This window comes from Eublepharis macularius, chromosome 5 (genome assembly GCF_028583425.1).
Source record: "Eublepharis macularius isolate TG4126 chromosome 5, MPM_Emac_v1.0, whole genome shotgun sequence".
NCBI classification, from domain to species: domain Eukaryota; kingdom Metazoa; phylum Chordata; class Lepidosauria; order Squamata; family Eublepharidae; genus Eublepharis; species Eublepharis macularius.
The window spans coordinates 19,131,903-19,154,306 of record NC_072794.1 but is presented as its reverse complement, the minus strand read 5'-3'; the positions used below and the strand labels follow the sequence as shown (position 1 = coordinate 19,154,306).

The window sequence follows — 22,404 nt, the reverse complement described above, 5'->3', positions numbered from 1 at the left end:
CTGGCCAGCAGCCCCTGTTTCTGGATCCAAAATCTCCTCTCTCTGTCTATAGTATCAAATTGTCTCAGTCAAGGTCCCTTGGTCAGTGACTCAGTCTTCCCATGTATGTCTCAGGCTTAGTTTCAGATTGTCTGTGGCAGTTCCAACACTCTGATTTCAAGGCTGGGTTTTAACCAAGTATAGCGTCAGAGATCCAAATACAGAGACCAGCTTTCAATTGCACATGGGTGTCGTAGCAATTATTATTATACTTGTTTTTTTAATTGTTTTCGCACTTTCTGAAACACTACTGCAACTTGGGCCAGATTGATAAATGGTAGTAATCTGGGCAATTCCAGCGGGAAATAATTATGTCTTCTGAGTCTGGGCTCTCAGGGGCAAATTTTGTAGCAAACATGTTTTTTCCTCTGCATCTGACTCCCCAAATTTCCTCTGCTCCTAAGTGGCTCAAACTTGCCTCTGGCTTTCGGATTTCCACAGTGGGGAAACACCTACAGGACTTGTAGAGCTCAAGAAAAAACCCTTACTTTGATTATCTGATAGACGATGCCCCATTTCTTTTCTGGGGAGTCCATTTCTAAGCATGTTTACTCAGAAGTAAGTCTAGTGGAATTCAGTGGAACTAACTTGTTTGTCAGTGTGCTTAGGACTGGCACTCTTTTTATTCAAATATTTTAATCTCAGCTGCTCAGTGTGACACAAAACATCATTCCTGAGAGAAAGTTCTCTTTTTTGTCCCAATTTTATCAAGGACAGAATTGTTTTTCAGGCTGCTCAAACAATAACAATTCATTGAAAGCTGGAGGACTAATTTACTGATTACTAATTACTTCTTCAGCTCTGATGGCTGAGTGGTGAAGGTGTTGGATGTGAAAGCCAATGGAGATTCTATGTGTAGGTTTGAATCCTGCTCATAGTGTATTAAGCAGCCCATGTAGCCCTGGCTAGCCTGGTCTTGTCAGAGTTCAGAAGCTAGGCACAGTCAGACATAGTTAGTGCTTGGATGGAAGGAGAAAATGGGAATTGGTACATGGAGGAAGGCAATGGCAAACCACCTCTTCTATCAAACCACCTCTGCTTCTCTCTATCCTTGTGAGGGAGTCCTGTGAGGGAGTCTCCATAAGTTAGCTGCAACTTGACTGCACTCCTCCCCTTTTCTTTCTCCCCTATGACCTATCTTAGCAGGCAAAAATGTTAGTGAGTGATGAACTGAAGACATTTTCTCTCATAAGCAAATAGAATGGCAAAGGGCACTTCATTCTCACAGAATGAGAACTGGAAGGGGGTGTGGAGATCAGTGACAGAAGGTCCATCCAATTGTGTGTCCTTATGGATGTCAGTCACTCAATCCAAGTAGATGATGAGAACATGTGACTAGCAATAATGGTCAATGGTCTGCTAAAGCCTCACTGGCAGGAGGGGCTGTGACAGCCCTTTACCCTGGTTTGGGCTTATTGGGCAGTAAGCCAGTAAGCAGAGCTCTTCAGCCAAATTCAAAATGTTGTTCCAGGGCTTTTTTTAAATATATATATATATATATATATATATTTAATTCTAAGGTAGCAGAGTATTCGTTGCAAATTCAGTGCTTTGAAAATAGGCACAGATGGAGGAGAGACCGTCCCAGGTTCTTCAAATATTGCCCCAGAAGTCACGAGGGCCTCCCTAATGTATTACAAAACCTAAGGCTCATTCATTCCTCAAAAACATGATGATGTTTTATAATGAATTGGATCACTGGTGGTGGAATTGGAACCGAAGCCTCTTTGGACTGCCAAAGCCTCTTTGGCTGTTCACACTGGCAGGAAGGGCTGTGAGAGCCCTTTACCCTGGTTTGGGCTTATTGGGCAGTGAGCCAGTAAGCAGAGCTCTTCAGCCAAATTCAAAATGTTGTTCCAGGGCTTTTTTTAAAAAAATATTCTAAGGTAGCAGAGTATTTGTTGCAAATTCAGTGCTTTGAAAATAGGCACAGACAGAGAAGGAACCATCCCAGGTTGTTTAAATATTGCCCCAGAAGTCACAAGGAGGGCCTCCTTAACTTGTTACAAAACCTTAGGCTCATTAATTCCTCAAAAACATGATGTTTTATAATGATTTGGGTTACTGATGGTGGAATTGGAACCCAGGCAAAATGGTGGACACAATTCATTCATTCACTGTAGTAACTATTCTCTTTCATTCAACTCAGGCCTCAGTGATGTAGCACTGGGGAGAAAACATCTAGCACAGTAAGCCACCATTAGAGACTAAGATAGAGAAGATCTCCACGTCTATGATGTATTTCCCTTTTATATTGTCAAAGGCTTTCATGGCTGGAGAACGATGGTTGTTTTGGATTTTCCGGGCTGTATACCCATGGTCTTGGCATTGTAGTTGCTGACATTTTGCCAGCAGCGGTGACTGGCATCTTCAGAGGTGTAGCACCAAAAGACAGAGATCTCTCAGTGTCACAGTGTGGAGAAAATATTGGCAGGTAATTTATATCTACTCAGGAAGGTGGGTTTGGGCTGAGTCATCCTGTAAGAGTTTTTATTTTCAGGCCTGAGTTCTCCTCAATTCCTAATTCTCCCTCTTCCTAATTGGTTCAAACATGCCTCTTGCTTTAAGACTTCTGTGGTGAGCAGCAAATAACCCCCACAAAAATCACATGGTAAGAAGAAACCTTAAAGTTGATGACTAGTAGGTACACAGGGTCATATTTTCTTCTTGTGGACTCCATTCATAAGCATATTTACCCAGATGTAAGTCTAGAATTCAGTGGAACTAACTTGTTTGCCAGTGTGCTTAGGACTAAAGCCCTTTTGTGACTTTAAACATTTTTATCCAGATTATCCACAATGGCTCAATAGGATACAAAACATCATTCCTGAGAGAAAGTCCACGGTTCAGGCATCCTTTTTAATCAAGCGGAGACATTATTTTCAGATGGTTCAGAAAGCAGAACAGCATTGAGGGCTGGATTTACTCGTTGCTAATTCTTTCTACCCTGTGGCCTAACTTGTGTGTGCCTTCAAGTAACAAATGACTTATGGTGACCCTAAGCAAGGGGCTTCCAAGGCAACTGAGAGGCAGTGGTGGTTTCTCAGTGCCTTTCTGTCAGGCTCTGCCAGTTAGATCCCCAGTTACTTCACTGAAGACACTTCCAGAATCCAGTTAAAGTTTCTTTATTAGAGATCCATCAGTATCGGTGCACTCAGAATGCAGCACTGGCAGAAGTTATGTAAAGGGGAAAAGCAATGTTAGTTATAGGGCAAGGTTCCCGCCCTGGGATAAGGACTGTTAGAATTTAGGCACGCAGGGCCTAGAAGGATGGATGGGGTAGGGGGGAGGGGAAGAGGAGGATGAGCTCATTCCATGCTTCAAGGAGATATGGCTCCGACTGGCACTTCAAGGACACTTTCCCATGCCAGCCGAGAAAGTGAAAGTAGCCACCTGCAAGATAAGCGATTCACAGCTACACAGTTACTCAGCTACACAAATATTTCTTCATACATTCTTAGAGGCTCAGAGTACAACACAGAGTATAATAGGCATACATAGCAGATAAGTAGGGCACATCTGACACTTTCTCTACAGAGTCTTCCTCAGAGGTCTCCCATCCCGCCCTGCTTAGCTTCCAAGATCTGATGAGAATGGGGTATACCGTGCCATCTTCCCATGAGTGTGACATACGTTAACAGCCCTCTCCTAAGAGTTGTGGAAGTATATACCTGACCCATTTCCCTTCACATAAGTAAATAAGATTGCAAAGGGCACTTTGTTCGCACATAATGATAACTGTAAGGAGAGAGGGGTAAGCAGTGATGGAGTGTCTGTCCAATTGCTGCCCTTATTGTGCTGAGTCATTCGCTCAAAGCAGGAGACCAAAAAGGCAGAGTGACTAGGGGTAAATGGAGAGATTCTGCCAAAGCTGTTATGGATGTCTACTCAAGGGAGGAGGAGGGGAGAAACTGCCCTTTGCTCATTAGGAAGAGAGTCAGTGAGTAAAGGTTAGCTTCATTAATTCATTACTTCATTCTTCGTATCATCTGTTCCCTTTTGTTCAACTGAGGTCTTAAAATAATAAGGTAACACTTGGGGAAAAAGATACAACCCAGTAGTCCAGCACTGGAAGCCAAGATAGAGAAGATCTCCACGGCTACCATGTATTTCCCTTTGGTGCTCAGGTAGGTTGGAACAAAACACAACCAAACACTGCAAAAGATCAGCATGCTGAAGGTGATGAACTTGGCTTCGTTGAAACTGTCGGGCAACTTCCTGGCCAGGAAAGCCACAGTCAAGCTGATGAGGGACAGAAGTCCCAAGTAGCCCAAAACACTGTAAAACATGATGGCAGACCCTTCATTACATTCTGCTACCATCTCTCTCTTCAGGGACTGCATGTCTAAATCTGGGAATGGGGGAGAGGTTGCTAACCACAAGGTACAAATGCCTGCTTGAATCAGGGTGCAAAGAAGGATAATGGTATTGGCCAGTCTTTTCCCCACCCACTTCTTAATGCTGGACCCTGGTTTGGTGGCCATGAAAGCTACAACCACCATTATAGTTTTGGCTAGCACACAAGAAACAGCCACTGAGAAGACTATGCCAAAAGTAGATTGTCGGAGCAAACAGGTCACAGTTATAGGTTGTCTGAGGAACAGCAAAGAAGAGACAAAGCAGAGCAACAGAGAGATTAGTAGGGTGTAGGTGATATCCCTGTTATTGGCTTTGACTATGGGTGTGTCTCTGTACTTAACAAAAATTGCCAGCACCAGCACTGTGATTAGGGAAAAAGAAGTTGTAACTGAGGCTAAACTGACCCCTAGGGGTTCTGCATAAGACAGAAAACTAATTGTCTTGAGAACGCATTCATCTTGGTCCTTGCTTGGATAGTGATCTTCTCGGCATCTGATACAGTCCTCTATATCTAAAAGAAAGGAAGAAATAGAGCTCTTTCATTGCCAATGCATGTCTGATTTATTTCCATATGATGTTGATGTCATAGAATCCTCTCAGACTTTTTGGACCTTGACTTCTTACTCCTGGTTCTAGTGCTGGAAAGCATCATAAAAAAAGGCATTTTGAATTATTGTTGTTATTGTTTCCTTCTTTATATATATATATGCTAGTGTGATGGACTGCACTTAACAGTACTGAAGCAAAATCAGAAAGCTGGGAGGGGAAGGGTTGACTATTCCCCAGAATGGAGAGCTTTGGTGACAAGCTGCTCCCTGTTCTCTGATTGCTCAGCATCAGCTGAAAAAAAACTATATGATCAACCAAATGCAGAATGCCGAGGAGTAGAGTTTATTTCATTACTCTATACCAGAGTTTCTGTTCATTGCAATCAGTCTGAAGGCAGTCAGTTGGTTTCTGACAGAATTTGGAATCAGGGAGTCTGACAAGAAGAGTCAGACAGGTTCACATTTAGAGTGAAGGGAGAAGACTCCTTTGCCTTAAATGTATTACTGTCATAAGGAAGACATCTATCTAAGAATTCCAAGTCTAAGCATTAGCATAAGCTGAAGTATGCTTTACACAAACACCAGAGAACTGGGAGTATGTTTTGGATGAAAGTGACTGGGTAGTGTGCTGAGATGCCCTTGCAAGCCAAAAAGAAAAGGAGTTCTATCTTCTGAGGAGAAGAAGATTAATTCCTGCCCAGTTTTCAAGGGGGGTTGGCTCTGAGGAGAACTCCGGGTCTGTTGTGAAGGGGGAACGTTTTTAGACAACCTGGGAGATAGAAACAGATAGGAAAGGAGTGAGTTAGGTGCACAAAGAAAATGACTACCTCCAGATAACCTGAGCTGTCATAGGAAACTTCCTGAAGAAACATTGTTGCTGTAACTAAATTCCTAAGTAAATCACCTCTCACTGTTAAGAACCAAGAATATGTGTAAATAAGCTTCAAGGATACTATTTTGCCTGTTACACAGTGTATTCTGTAATACCAACAAAATTTTACCTCCATGCTTCCATCCCCTGACTAAATTTATTCAATCCCTGCCATTAAATAAAGTTATTTCTTTTTGAATGTTAAACAGTCTCTAGTGCCATTTCCAAGCACAAAAGGAAGAGGGCTCCCTCCTTTTCCCCATCAAGTTCCTGGGCTGAGCGAAAAGCCAAAATTATATCTGCATGTCAGAGTGAAACAAACAGACTTTCTAACCCTCAAATATTAACATGCTACTTGGGGCCACTCAGTCAAAGCGGGGAAACTAAATTTTGGTGGGAAAATCTACCTCACAGTGGGAAGAGCGAAGGGGGGGGGGTCTATCATATCTAGTTATTAGTTGTGTTTAAAGCATTATTAATCATTTCTATTTCAACATGTACAAATATAAAATATATTTGCTTGAATTTTTTAATTTCTACATGCCAAATACTTGAAAAGCAAATTAGATTCTTTTCTTTAAATTAATAATGACCCTGATTTCTGAATTTGTTAGCTATGCACAACATTGAAACTGCAAAGAAAATCAAATACATAATGATAACTACGAAGAGTGTACCCTGAGGCTCACTTCATGAATTTTGGATGGTCTTTCTCTCCTAAAGAGAGCCTCTCCTAAAGTGAGTTCTTGCCAAATGGCTCCCTCGTTTTTCTCTTTAAGTTATTTGAAAAGTCTGAAAAGTAATGACATACTTCTGCATGCTCCCCCTTTTTCACTTACTTAAGTTTTTATAAGAACGTTTCAAAAAGAAGAATAACCTTCTTTCTAAAGTTCCAGACTTCTTTCATACAGCATAGGCTTTTTAAAGTTCTAACTTACACTGTCGAAAATCATAGTCAAACGATCTATTTTTCACTGGTGTTCCATAAATTCTATATGTCATAATTGACATTGCTAAAGCAGAAGAGAAAAGGCCAACAAATTAATCTAAATTTTTGTGGTAGAGTTTTCTATACTATCAGACTGAATTATAGAAGTTTGTGATGCTTTAGCTTCTTTGGTCCCCCATATTCTCTGGCAGTCTCTAGCCACCTGAGAATTCCATTTTTTATGAATTGTAACAGTTGTGATTTTATTTTCTTTACATTTATAGGTGAAACCAGAAAAAAGAGAGCTGAAGTGGATGATGATCACTAGCAAGCCGATGCTCGATCACAAGTTTCCTTACCAGATCTATATTATGTTTTGAAATCATAACATAATCTATTACGTTCACTCCTTCATTTGAACAACATGTTACCTCTCTGTCCGAGTCGACTAGAGGATCACCATTTTGAATTTTTAGGGACTAAATTAGTCACAAAATTTGACATCCAAAATTTTGACATCCTCATCCCTGAATAATGTGTATATTAGAGTACGGGTGTGCAGCAAAAAATTTTCAGTTTTCCCGCTTTGTTGGAAATAAACTATTTCTGAAGCACCTAGCCACTTCGGAAACTGCTTATCAGCCCGCATTGGTATGCTCTGTAAAGATTCAGAGCACATCGAAGCTTCCCTGCCCCTGCACCTTCCTCTTTACCCAATGCTGGGGAAATGGGGGAATTCCCCTGTCTCCCCGGCATCGGGACAGTGAGCAGTGGTGTGGAAAGTTTAAACTGCCTCCTAAACTGCCACTGGAAAGTTTAAACTGCTTCCTCCTAAACTGCCACTGCCTCCTCTTCACCCAATGCCAGGGCAATGGGAAGATCCCCCTATCTAGCTGGCATCAGGTGAATGAGCAGCAGTGTGGCAAGTTTAAACTTGCTGCGGCCACCACTACCTCCTTCACCCAATGGAGGGGAGACGGGGGGAAGTCCTGCATCTCCCCAGCATCGGGTGAATGAGTGGTGGCATGGCAAGTTTAAACTTGCCAGGCTGCCTTTGCCTCCCTCACCTGATGGAGGGGAGATGTGGGAATTCCTTCATCTCCCCTCCATTGGGGGAAGGAGGCAGAGGCAGCCCGGCAAGTTTAAACTTGCTGCATGGCCGCTCATTCACCTGATGCTGGGAAGATGGAGGAATTCCCCATTTCTCCTCCATCGAGTGAAGGAGGCAGCAGCAGTCTGACAAGTTTATACTGGCTGCGGCTGCGGCTGCCTCCTTCACCCAATGGAAGGGAGACAGGGGAATTCCTCAATCTCCCCAGCATCTTGTGAATGAGTGGCGGGGTGGTAGGGAAACCTACACTTTTCTAGCCGCTTGCCATCAGCAAGAAAGTGTAGGAGTATTGTCGAAGGCTTTCACGGCCGGAGAACAATGGTTGTTGTGGGTTTTCTGGGCTGTATTGCCATGGTCTTGGCATTGTAGTTCCTGACGTTTCGCCAGCAGCTGTGGCTGGCATCTTCAGAGGTGTAGCACCAAAAGACAGAGATCTCTGTCTTTTGGTGCTACACCTCTGAAGATGCCAGCCACAGCTGCTGGCGAAACGTCAGGAACTACAATGCCAAGACCACGGCAATACAGCCCGGAAAACCCACAACAACCAAAGTGTAGGAGGTTTAACTTCCCATGCAGCTGCTTATTTACCCTATTGGAGGGGGAGGCGGGGATTCCTTCCTCCCCCTCCCATCAGGTGAAATAAGTGGCAGGGGAGTAGTTTAAACCCCAAGACAGCTTTCTTCACTTGCTTGGTAGGGAAGTCCCCACCAAACAGCTGAAGCTGGGGTTTAAATGCCCCTTTCCATGCTGCTGTGCAGTGGCACAGAATGAGCATTTAAACCCCACTGGCTTGGCTCAACTGTGCAGCAGCATGGAAAGGGGCATTTGAACTCCTTGACCCAAAGCGAGGCTTTGATCCGGGATTTCCGAAATGAGCCCAACATACTGGGGCCGATTCAGAAATCCTGAATCTTTGCGAATCAAGTCCGATTTGGGTATTTTTCCCAAATCAGAAACCCGAAATACACACCCCTACTTTAGAGATATGATGAATAATGTATACTTTATATACTGAATAACGTATACTTTAGAGATGTGATGACAGGAAAGTTCTAATAAATTGAATGCTTTAAGAGCCCACACATCAAGTTTACAGGTGACACTACTGTTGTTGTCAATCCTTGCACTGAAATCACCGGCAAGTATAAATATTGCATTGGGGTGATTAGATTGCAAATTTAATATATAATATTCTAATATATCCCATTGATTGTTACTTCTTGTGAAGCTCAGGGAGGGATGTATATGTTAATCAAGATTATCAGTTCATCTGAATTGCAATAGCAATATGATCGGAAGCTAAAGAAATTAGCTTTTGTTTGGTAAATTTTTGAGAGGCATATGTGGTTATGCTTCTACTAGGATGACCTTTAGTTCTCAGAGCAGTTACAGAATAGAAGTTGAAACCTGTTAGAGGGATATCTTCTAGGGCCCATGTCTCAAACAAAAAAATTTCTGGAGATAAGGTAGATTTTCCAGATCCGAAAGGGCTCTCTTAAGTCTGGAAATATTTCGGCAAAACACTAGACATGGGCATGAAACCGAAAAAGCCTGAAATGAGAGTTTTATGTTTCAGCGTGATCCACGAATCGCGAATCTCAAAACTTCACGAAAATGACATATTTGCCAAAATGATTCGTTAGTTTCATTGTTCGTCAGAATCTGGAGCATTTCAACACCCCCTTCATACTTGGAGATGCCAAACTTGCAGGGAGAATTCAGCAGGTTCGCCTCCACCCACCCTCCCAGTGTTTGATACATTGATCAGGAAGGGTGGCAAGGGAAGTGCTGTGAGAGTGAATGACTGAAACGGGGACCAGGAGTTGCTGGATAAGAGGAGGAAGAAGGACCGGCCATGGTGGAGCTGGCCCGGGAAGACAGATTGAGGGGTTGGGTGGGGTGGAGGAAAAAAGGCCCCCTCACCCAAAGACCTTCCCACAGCAAGGCCAAGAGCTAGAAATAAGAGGCTTCTTTCAGTCTCTTTAAAGCAGCAGCAGCCAAAAGCACAATCCGAAATCCTTCCACACACTCTCCCGCTCCAATCCCAGCAAATCACTGACATAGATCAGAACAGGATGTCTGTGGTTGGCTGACAGACCTGCCTAACAGGGTTTGGAGGGGTGAGATTGGTGTGTCCATGGCTACAGAAGGCCCACCTCCTTGGTTGCCTAGGGGATTGACCCTCAGTTCCTGGCTGTATAGAATAGAATGGAAGCTCTCCAGGGTTTCTCTAATTGATTAGTTCTAAAAAAAAACTTCTCTTGCAACTGAAACATTTGCATATCTAGCTTTAGTGATTAATGGAACTGGCTGTTTTAGTTTAAATGAAATCATTTTTTGATTTCACTGGAAGTTTGCTAGGGACATGGAGGATTGAGTATGAATTGTCAATGGTACTTCTAAGATATTAGCTGAGGAGTCCACTATTTGATTTTCTGAACAACACAACCTCTCTTTGTTGTGTTCATTTTCCCCAGCCTTGATAGTTGTTGAGGAATTACTAAAAAATACTTGTTTGTCCCTGTTTGCTTGACCCAACTGTGATAATGTGGTTTTGAGTAACCCTAGTGTTGATACCAGAAAATATTGCCCCACCTGTAGATGTAGATTGGTGGATCCTAATGTATCTCCCTCTGTATCAATTAAATTTGAGGTTGTAGATAATTTTGGAAGAGTGGAACTATTATCTTTTATCGAACACTAGTCTGAACTTTTCTGCTGAGAGTGTTTTCCTGGAACTGGTGTGCTATGGGGATAATTTAAATTAAGAGGCTTCATTTGATTATTTTTAAAGACATGGGAAGGGGAAATTCCATACTTGGCAAGAAGCTCTTTAGTATGTAAGATTTGCCTAGAAAAATTGGCAAAATTAAAACTAAGAATAACCCTTTCATGTTTTGGGGAACTAGTTGGAATAAGTTGAAACAAGATCAATTGACCTTATTGGAAAGTCTAATGAATAGCTTAAATGGTTCCAGCTCTCCACTTGGCTGTCCAAGAGACATATTGATTATTGTATGAAAATATATGAACTAAGATTTTGGGGGGTTCCAAAGAAAGATCCATTACAGACTGGAAAGCATTTAAAATTTCTGAGTTTCTAAAATAGATGAAGCTGTTTTAGTTAAAACATAAGGTTTCATAACTATATTTGAATATACTGATTGTAAAGTATTCAGGTTCTTACTCATTATCTTTAATATTTTGAAGAGTTTTTTCAGCTAACAGCAAATGGGAAGGTAGTATATTATAATCAGCTGATACGTTGCATTCATTTAACCAGAAGGCATTATCTAAACAAAAACTAACTTGTGTTCCTTGCAATTTAGTATTACGCTCGAGAGATAATTTTTTGCTGAAAGCTATGATAGATAAGCATCAGATAAATCAGTTTGTATTGCCTGTGTTTTAAACTTTAAGGTAGGTTATGGTTCCTCCATCATATTTTCAATAGTATAATTAATAAAAGAGTCTAAAGTTTTCCTCCCCTGTTGCAAATCAATATTTGACTTTTCTCGAGTGCAAGCTTCACTGATGGTTTCAGGATCAGAGAGGTCAGAATTCAATATATCAAATTTATCAGAGTGGAGAGGAAACATAAATTCAAGTCTTCTTTGCTTTCGTGCTGTTGTCTCAGCTGGAGTCTCCCTACTTGGTCTCTTATGGCTAATTTTGGCTTATTTTAAGTTAAAATTTAGTCAGTTGACACTTAAAATATCCATTTTAGATAAGTTATAAACAAAATGAAATTAAAATTAGTATAAAAGCTCAACCAGCTGAATTCACTCCTCACCAGAGGACAATAAAATTCAATAAAACCTATAAACTCACTGCTTAAAGAGCTTCTAAGCTTTTAAACCTTTAAGCTTAGCTCCTAAAGTTCATCTGGTATCAAATACAAAAATTCTGCTTTTTCCTCTCTCCTGCAGAGGCCAATGCCCTTTCTGGAGGTTGGTATGCTCTGAAATGGTTAATTAAAGCTGCAACAACACGGCCACAAGAAACCGTAAACAATAAAATAAGTTTATACTGAGATTGTCCGTGTTATAAGTTCAACAAAGTTAAAACTTAATTATATATATAGTTTTATCAGATCCAGAGGAGTTAGTCATGTTAGTCTGTAGTTGAAAAGAGTCTAGTAGCAACTTTAAGACTAACCAACTTTATTGTAGCATAAGCTTTCGAGAACCACAACTCTCTTCATCAGAGGTATCTGAAGCAGGAGATAATAGACTGCCAAAGCTAAAGGAGTATCCTAATTAAAGGGGATTAAGTTCAAATCAGAGTACTTCCTCATAGACGCCACTTTAACTCCTTTCTAGTAAATATGATCAAATAAAAGAAAAATTAAATAAACGGCAGAGTGAAGCACAGCTGCTATGCCACACCCAGCTCAACCAGAACTGGAACTTCCTCTATGCAAACTGAAGTAAGGCTTAGGATCCCAGCCAGTATTTCTATGATTTAAAAAAAAATGGCCAGGAAAAAGAATGATGATCATTTTACGAGAAACGGGAACTCTCAAAATGAGATTGCGTTCATGAAGTTTATTTTTTTTACCGATTGCCAGCTCAAGTGTGATTTGCACATGCATTCATTTCACTTTATTTCTCATTACTTATGATCTTCAACTGAATGGCTGAATTGACAGCTCTGAAGGACATGGAGTTTCCCAGATATTTGACCATGTTCACCTAATCTTTGGGCAGAATCAATTGGCTTTTGCACACATTTATCAGTTACCATTTGAGAATTAGCTTCATGTACTGAAAAAAATGTAGTGCATGATGTCACCTACTTTTCTGGTTTGAAATCTTTCCTTCTGGGCAAGGAACACAATCGTAGCAGCAAAATTTCTCTCCATCCTTCTTTTGCTTGTGAGAACCAGGATAGCAGTTGTCATTGCACACTGAAACGGGCACCTGTCCAAAAGCATGAAAGCATTGCACACCTGCCCAAAAGCATGAAAGGATTTTAGGATGGAAGTCATTTGATTTTTGTTTAACAAAATGATTGGGCAAGTACCCTTGAAGACTTATAAAGATGGGAAAGATTAATTCATGTCTAGGATGAATTTCTATAGTCAAAATTAATATATTACTAAAATTGACTTTTTTGTTCCAAATGTTACCAATTCATATAGATGAAAAGATTTATAGTTTTGTATTGAGAGGAAAGAAGCCAAGAATAAGATTTAAAGTATTACTTGATGAAAAAAAGAGGAAGCTTAGCCGTAGCAATTTAACCTCTTTTACACATAATACACTGAATTTAGAATTTCAAGATAAATGGAAAGCTTTTTAAAATTATATAGCTAAAATCTAAGAACAAAATTAATCTAACAAAGAGAATGATAGAAAGAGTTAGGTAATATATGTTTATAATAAAATGTTATTTGTTGATAGAAATCTGAAGACAGATGGTAATGATAGCATAAGAAGGTAAAGATAGAATAAGAAGGTAAGATTTTTAATTAGAATTGAAATATTAAAGGTAGATTTAAGTAAGCTCTGTTTAAATGTATGTATGTAGTTTTTATTTTATATTTAAAAGATTATAGTGTATATTTTATGTAGGTATGTTTGTATGTTTGGAAAATGAAATAAAGTATATAATATTTTTTAAAAAAAAGAATTTCTCTTTTAATGATAGTAGAACTGATTTGAGACATACTCTGGTTCCTAAAAAAGCAAAAGAAATAAATTGTTGAATTGCAGGGGAAAACTGAGTAAAGAAAAATTTGGGGGATTCCTCTTAACAAGGCTAATCGTGGCAGATGCTATTTCTGGAGTCTGATCTTTGAAAAAGAGATTATCTTGCCTAGCACCTCATCCCATTGAACAAATAAAAGCATTTATATATGTCTTCAAATTTCACTTTTAATCAAAACAGCATTGATTTGACACATACTCTAAATTTGTAAAAATTGGAAAAGAAATGAACTTTGATTTCAAGGAGAATCTGGGTAAAGAGGAATTTTGCATTGCTAGTCATGGCAGATGTTCATTCTGGTGTCTAATCTCTGAAACTGAGATTGACCATCCTGCCGAGCATCCCATAGAACAAATCAAAGCCTTTATATACCTAGGCATATAGATGACCCCCCCATACACACAAACATGATGAAAACTCAACATAGGGTATAAGAAAAAAATAATAAAAGAGAAAGTAAGTATACAACACGAAACCCGGGGCGGGGGGTTCCAAGAACGATTGGGCAGATGACTCATAGCCACAGGCTTGCAGCCAAGGGCCTTTAAGCTCTTGCCCTTCAGATCACAACAGAAGACTTGCATTTCCAGCCTTGCTGGTAGCTACAAACAGGAAGGGAAAGAGAAGCTCAGCATGAATGTTTTATCATTGGCAGAGACAGTCTGAAATATATCTGATTCTCTCATAAACCTACCAAATTTGTAGACAAATATGAAATACTAGCTTGATACCCATGCTTTGCTACAGTATTTAACTACTTTCAATTCAGTTATAATACTTATGGGTATGTAACATTTTTTAGTTTGTGTTTTTTTGTTTGAGTTGTTTTTGTAGTATAATAGCATAGTACCTGAGCTTCACAAAGGTGTTTGAATAAAGTGAAGCATGTTGATGCCAAAAACCAATGAAGTGAATTTCAAAATGTATCATTTATTGAAGAGATTTTAAAAGGAAAAAAATTGTAGTGAAATAAATAAAGTGTTAAATATGTACAACTGGGTTTTTTTCTACTGAAGGACCTCTTTGTAAAGGTGGTTTCCCCTTCAGGTGCTAGGATCACCAAGCTACTGGGTGAGCTCACTCTGAAGCAGGTCATGTAGAACTGCCCATGTGAGAAGCAGTCCTCCCTCAAGTCAAGTCCTGTCACCTTCAGTGTCTGACCCTGGGACCCTAATGAAATTTAACGGGAAGACTGGGAGATGCATTTTTCTTCAGGACACATTCAGTGATTCCCAACATCAATGGCATACTGTTTAGAATGTTGGGGGTGAAGACCAATGAGGCGGCATACGCAAATGATCTCTGTGTTCCAACTATCTCTAGGGGAGATGAGGTGTGGAATGTTGTGAGCCCCAATCAGCCCACATATGCAAATGACCTTGAAAGGCTGGCCCAATCAGGGAAGAGAGGCCAAGCTGGCAGTGGGTGCGGGTGCAAGCAGGCAGCAGCCTGCCAGCCACACAGGGAAGCTTTATCCTTTTGGGAAAGGACATTTTACCACTTGACAGATCGAAGGACATTTTACCACTTGACAGACCGAATTTCTTAAAATCCCTTCTCAGTGGGTGTTTATATTATGAAAGGAATGTTACCCCCAAATTTTATGTTTCTAGGTTCAGGGATTTGGGCTGGATGTTCGGACACTTGTCTTTATTGGTGCGATCCTAAGCAGAGTTACGCCAGTCTAAGCCCTTTGATTTCAATGGGTTTAGACCAGTGTAGTTCTGCTTAGGATTGCTCTGTATGTATGTAGAAGATAACTAACAATGTATACAGATAAAAAAATATACAATTGCTTTTAAATACTTAGGACATGAGATTCTTGTTGACACATTATTGCAACATCACTTTTGTAGTTTAAACAGAGCACTGAATTCCTCTTTATCAAATCATCTATGACAGGAGTCCTGGTATGCAGAAAAGGACATTCACCAACCTTGGATAACCGAGCTCGGTAATAGAGAAGCTTCTGAGAACATCCCAGAACACACACCTGGTTGAAACGGCTTGGCCACACAATTCTTTCTTCATCAATGATCAATTCGTTTCCTTCAAAAGCATCAGGATCCATCTTCCCAATTTTCATTCTACCGTAGGACTTGTTTGGGAATATGACCAAGTTCATGACATCAAATACACCTCCCATTTCCTTATTATCATTAAAAGACACAATTTCCCCTGCTGAGTTGTTAAATGAAATGTGTTGAAGAAATGGGTGGAGCTAGAGAAAACAAAGGAGAAGATTTTGCCCCCAGATCTATCTTACCCTCACAACAACCCTCTGAGGTAGGTTAGGATGAGAGCAGGTGACTGGCCCAAGTTCATGTAACAAGCTTCATAGGTCTGGCAGAATTTGAAGTCAGTTGTCTCTAACACTCCTTTAGTCCAGCACCTACGTACAACAAACGTGTGTTTAATACAGAGCATGTCGGTTGCCATGCTGCATAATGCAACTGTGCAAATGCAAATTCATCACAATATATTGGACTTTGAATTGCAAAGAAAGCATTGAAATAATCAAACAATAGGCTCAATTAATGTGAAAACAACTGGATATTTTGGACCAAAGGGAAATTCAAATGTTGATTGCATATTTCAGCATCTATTTCTATTGGAGAAAGTTGGAGACACTCTCACTTTATCCTGACATTCATAGCAATACAGCCATTTCATTGCGAACATGTTACCTGCCAAGGGTGGAGATCATGAAGGCCATCTCTTTTGCCAACATTAGTCACTGATCTGTGGTTGCAGCGGGAGAGGTACATGGCATGCAGAGCACATGCAATGGCATAGACAGCATTATAGATGCTGTAGCTGTGGCCAGTCATGTGCATTTCAAAAACAGGCCCAGGGAGGCTATCCAGCTTCTCCTTCCCGGTACATGTTCCATCAACCATGGACATTTCCTGGGAATTTGGAAGTGTGCAGTCAAATGCTAGCTCCCAGAAATCCTTGAGAAATCCATCCCCTTTTGTCCGATAAGGCTTTATGTTTCTAAGGAATGTCTGGAATCCTAGAAGATCCTGTGAGTGAACTGAGAAGAAAATGGCACCCTGGAAGAATTCCAGACCCCAGAACCTTTGCAGGCCTCCCAATACAAAATCAACCTGGGCCGTCATAACCCACACCCATCTAAATGAAGTATTTCCCAGTAATTCGTGATTACCAAGATATAGAAATGTGGTCGTTGATATAATGGTCATAGATTCTCCATAGAAGATAAATGCATTTGCTTTACTATCTATTAAAGCTGTATAAACATTAGAAAATAAATCTATAGTATTCCCTGGGGTATTCCAGCGGCCTTGGTTTATAATCATTTCTTTGAAGGCCGTGCAAATGCCATGTTGGGAAAGCAATGGTTCCATTTCCTGCATAAAATGTTCTCCACTATCATTATTCACAGCAAAGAGCCCAATCCATGTCCATCCAAAATGCTGAAGTAACCGGATAATTCCTACATACTGATGCGCTTCATTGGGAACCATCCAGTAAAAGGAAGTGGACTTTGAGTTCTCCCTGTCCAGTGGGGAAAATGACCCATAGGTGAGCTAAAAGGAAAGAGAGAGAGAGAGAGAGAGAGAGAGAGAGAGATGTTTGAAATATGTCATCATGTGCACCAGTGACTGTTTATGGCAAAATGTTCTGAAAACATTGGCATATGGGGCAGGTTCTGAGTATTTCCACCACCACCACCACCTCTGCCACTTTTCAGCAAGTCTCCATTTGACTTTATTTCTTTTTGCACAAGACAATTTTTCCCTTTTCTCCAGATACATCTCTCTATCCCTCTAAGCCATTCCCATATACTTTTCCAAATCTCTCATTCTTCTATGCACAGAGCCTACCTGTGGAATCTTGTAGAGACCTAGAAGCTCTGCCATGTGAACGGAGGTGTCAGAGCCAAGTCCCCCTATGACAGCCATTAGGTTTTTCTGGGTGTCACATTCATAATTGGGATAATATCTATGCAATTTACAGAGCAGATCCAGAGTGGCCCGGTAGGTCATCTTATCATCATTGTAGGTGTCATAGACGTGGAACCCGAGAGTGACGTTAGGCAAAATCTTGGGATTCCTGTTGATGTTGTCTACAGCAAATGCCAACGCCAGGGAGTGCTGGTAAAACTTTGTTGTCATGCTTCAAAAAGAAATGAATGCTTTTGGGGCAAAATTCATTCAATGGCATTTTAAAAATATATTCTGCTTTTAAATTATCATACCATTAATACAATACACTTTCATGTTACTGAATTGTCTGAGGTAAAACTTTCCTTTCTTCAACCCAAACAATTCTAGTTATACATTAGAACATTCTTTGTAGTGTACTTTGAAATACTGCGGGAGTCACCTAGGCATGTCTACTCAACTCAGAAGTAATCTGCAAGTTATTCAATTATTTTTCAATTATCTCATATAAGTTAGTGTCCCAATTTCTTCAATTCATCTCTTCTGGTTATAGAAATGTACAATAATTATTTAAATGTTAGTTTTTGCTATGGCTGTCTTTTTCAGGGTCAAGCTTCATCCTCATATTCAGTTGATAAATTCTTGAGTTGGTGCAGATGTATACCTTAGTGTCAGCACACAGTCATATAAATGCAAGCATAAAATATGAAGATGCCTCTCTCTCTAAATCTATTTCAGATTGGCTTTACACCTGGCTTTGGTACAGAGAAATCAATTGGTTGCTTAGGTGGGTGATCTCCAACCTTAAAGGAATAAGATCAGTACAGCTGATTGATTTGCGGCGCTGGAAAATCTGTAGAACATCTTTGTATTGTTTGATAACATTTTTAGTGCTAACTAACATAATCAAATAATTGGGTCTTTGAATATGTTTGATTTAATATCCAGATAAATGAACTTGAGATAAATAAAGTTTAGTGACCACTATTTACGTTGCAGTTGTGGATGTAGAACATAAAACTACTGCATATATAGATAAATGAAAAGGGATAGAAAAATTTTAAAAATCTCAGTGAATGAGCCTGTAAGAGAAAATATTCTCTAAGCATAGTACTATTGCTTTTTGATATCAGATAGAGTATGGAAAACACTGCCTTCAGTTTCTGACATATATTCGAGATGGAGAAGACATACTGGTTCTTTTATACAACCATGGTATTGTCAAATCAAAATGTTATTTAAATTAGTGAATGAAATTCTGCAAATGTATCTATTACAAGATCTTAAATTCTGCCTTTCAAATATTGTATCACACAGATTACAAGCTAAAACGTGACTTTAAATTTTTTCACAGTTGCCAAAAATGTTGGCAAGAGAAAGCCCAGTTATTGAAGAATGGCTAAGGAAAAATATATAAAGCTGTCCCTGTGGGAGAAGCAAGCCTTTGTGTGCTGCTAACAGAGAAGATTAGTAAGATTCAGAAAGGAATTGAAAGGGTTGTGTGCTGGAATGGATCAATTCTACAGGTTCTTTGATAAGTCAGTCGACAATTATGAGGTTTTAGGATCATAATAAGTAAAAAAATAAATAATTTCATTACTCTGTGACTTCAAACATCTCTTGAGCAATATATTGATCAAATTTTAGTTCATGTAGATGATAACTGAACTGAGAGGCCATGCCACCAATGATGAGGGCCCCTGGCTGGTACCATTCATGTGGAATAGGAATCTCCTTTATGGTGCACACCTTCTCATCTGTTTTGCATGCAGTGCAGGACAGAAGCAGCAGCAGCACCCATAGCTTCAACATCTGGCCAGCAACCCTTGTTTCTGGATCCAACATCTCTCTGTCTATAGTATCAAATTGTCTCAGTCAAGGTCCACTGGAGAGTAGATGAGTCTTCCCATGTATGTCTCAGTCCTTGTTTCAGAATGTCTTCCAACACATTGATTTCAAGGCCAGGTTTTAATAAAGAAAAATGCCAGAGATCCAACTGAGAGATTCCTTTTGGCCAGCATTCAGTTGCACATGGGTGTGGTAGTAATCGCTATTAAACTTGCTTCTTTATTGTTTTCTCACTTTCTGAAACTCCACAGCAACTTGGGCCAGATTGATAAATTACAGCAATTTTCGTAATTCCAGTGGGACATAAATTATGTATACAGAGTTTGGGCTCTAAGGGGCAAATTTCATAGCAAACATGTTTTTTCCTTTGCATCTGACCACACAATTCTTCTCTGCTCCTAAGTGGCTCAAACTTGCCTCTGGCTTTTGGACTTCCACAGTGACCAAAAACTAACAGGACTTGTAGAGGCCAAAAAAGGCCTGTAGTTTGATGTTTAAATACATGATGCTGTATTATTATTCTATGGAATGCATTCCTAAGCATGTTTTCTCAGGGCCAAGCTACAAGTGACGAATGACACTTGAACAGCAAGTGTATTTCTCCCTGTTCACTTGCCCTCCACTCAATCCACTTGCCGTTCAAGTGTCATTCGTCACTTGTAGCTTGGCCCTCAGATGGAAGTCTAGTGGAATTCAGTGGAACTAACATGGTTCCAGAGAGCTTAGGACCGCAGCCCATTTTATCGACTAGCAATAATTGATAAGATTTGCCAGAGCCTCTGGTTGTTCACACAGATCAAATGGGGGGCTAAGGGCCAAGCTATACATGACAAAAGACACTTGCCTGGCAAGTGGATTGAGTGGAGGGCAAGTGAACAGGGAGAAATACACTTGCCATTCAAGTGTCATTTGTCACTTGTAGCTTGGCCCTAAGAGAGCCCTTTGCTCTGATGTAGGGTTACTGGGCAGGGAGCAGAGCACTTCAGCCCAATTCACAACATGGGACCTGTTTTTAAAAATCCCAGCCAAGGTAGCAGAGCATATTAGAGACTTCTACCTTTGTAGGCAACCATTTGGTTGTTTGGCAGAGAAAGAAACATTTTAGGTACCAAATCCTTGCCAAACAAGCTCTATGAAGGCCTCGGCTTCCTGTGTTCCCAGAGATGCTGACCTTGTAGTTCCTCTCAGACAGTGCTGAGTCTCTTCGCTTAGTAACTCATTGTGATATCATAACTATGTAAAATGTTTTTGCACACTGAGCACCGAAGTAATGTAAACATTCAAAGGGGAGGAAGGGGAGTAATAAGAGGGGCAAAAGGAAACGTTTGTTCTCCTGGGGCCATTCCTGTCAACTTTCATCCATGCTGCTTGGACGTCTGTCTTGCTTCTGAGTAGGAACCCCTCAACTGTATACTATATATATCAAAATTTAATTAACTATCATGATCCAAATACAAAGATATACACAATTTCATACAATGTTACAATATTACAAAGACTCATTCCATAAATACAATCACATATTATACATTTCCAAGGTGCTGTAATAGACAGGAGCCAATTCTGTTACACAGTTAAATCCTTTCCTATGCCAATGGCTTGAAAGGAAACAAATCACTATAGTCAAAAGAGGTGTGAATTCCAAATAGCTGCAAATTTCATAGTAGAAAATCTAGATGGCAAATTCCGGAGTACACCATCCGGGTCCCTCCCCGGTTCTCCTGGTTGTTGGCAACGAGCCCGCCAGCTAAAACTGCTCGTTTCGGATTCCCTTCTTCTCAGCCTCCTTTCTGCCATAAAAATGTCACAAATTACCAGCTACACTTAATACAAACATTTAAACAGTACAGTTAACTTCTTTAACTTACATATACATAACTTCCGAAGTCACAGTCTCCAAATTAATGTGCTCACAGCAAGGCTTTCTCCTTCCAATCAGTGATAATACACAGCAGGTGCCTGTCTACAGTTCCGTGCCTCTTTATTCTTTCCTCTTTCCTTTTTCTCATTCCTCTTAAAGGCACAGTACTCTCTGTCCTCCAGGATGTGACATACCTTTGAAGGTCGGGTTCAGACGAACTCGCAGTTTGCGTGACGTTTTGGTACATTCAGACTTCAGGGAGGACATCGTTCCGTCTTTATTGCCAATTGGCCATCATACTTGTGGCCACTGTAATGTATGTGCCCTAAGTATACCTTTAACATCGATTAAACATCCTGGGACGGGAAGGCCACTTTATTCCAAGTCCTTTTCGACATGTTCTACGTCACAAGTGGTATATATTATTCAATGTCCATGTCCCCTGTTTTATGTGGGCAGTACGAAACGACCAGTTAGAGTAAGAATAAGGGAACATCTTTCTAAAATTCGTACAAGAAACCTAGAAGCCCCATTAGTGGATCATTTCACTCAGTGTCATGATAACGAAACAGAACTTAGATATTCAGTACTTGAGGTAGTGCAATCTAATAACAGCAACAACAACAAGTTACTGCAATTGGAGACTCAATGGATCTATAGAATGAATTGTCTGGTACCCCATGGGTTAAACAATGAAATTAACTTTGCAGTATTCCTGTGAGTAGTGTTGGATCTGCAGCAATGAGGTATGGAGGACAGAGAGTACTGTGCCTTTAAGAGGAACGAGAAAAAGGAAAGAGGAAAGAATAAAGAGGCACGGAACTGTAGACAGGCACCTGCTGTGTATTATCACTGATTGGAAGGAGAAAGCCTTGCTGTGAGCACATTAATTTGGAGACTGTGACTTCGGAAGTTATGTATATGTAAGTTAAAGAAGTTAACTGTACTGTTTAAATGTTTGTATTAAGTGTAGCTGGTAATTTGTGACATTTTTATGGCAGAAAGGAGGCTGAGAAGAAGGGAATCCGAAACGAGCAGTTTTAGCTGGCGGGCTCGTTGCCAACAACCAGGAGAACCGGGGAGGGACCCGGATGGTGTACTCCGGAATTTGCCATCTAGATTTTCTACTATGAAATTTGCAGCTATTTGGAATTCACACCTCTTTTGACTATAGAGATTTGTTTCCTTTCAAGCCATTGGCATAGGAAAGGATTTA

At 40.3% G+C, this 22,404-nt stretch overlaps 1 protein-coding gene across 1 annotated transcript; it reads right to left on the bottom strand.

The window, feature by feature from the left end:
- Positions 1-4,007: 4,007 nt before the first annotated feature.
- Positions 4,008-21,455, bottom strand: LOC129330275 (vomeronasal type-2 receptor 26-like). Its single transcript, XM_054980313.1, has 7 exons — positions 21,383-21,455; positions 19,080-19,236; positions 17,420-17,711; positions 16,256-17,122; positions 15,562-15,789; positions 12,655-12,778; positions 4,008-4,909 (listed from the first exon to the last, which is right to left on the bottom strand). Exons 1-7 carry the CDS (start codon positions 21,453-21,455, stop codon positions 4,008-4,010), a joined length of 2,643 nt encoding a protein of 880 aa, XP_054836288.1.
- Between the last annotated feature and the right edge of the window lie 949 nt (positions 21,456-22,404).

Coding starts and splice junctions, on each gene's coding strand:
- LOC129330275 (XM_054980313.1), bottom strand. CDS start 21,455: ATGTCCTCCCTGAAGTCTGAATGTACCAAAACGTCACGCAAACTGCGA. Junction 19,237..21,382: donor TCTGAACCCGACCTTCAAAG/GTATGTCACATC, acceptor CATGCAAAACAG/ATGAGAAGGTGTGCACCATA. Junction 17,123..17,419: donor GTCTCTACAAGATTCCACAG/GTAGGCTCTGTG, acceptor CTTTCCTTTTAG/CTCACCTATGGGTCATTTTC.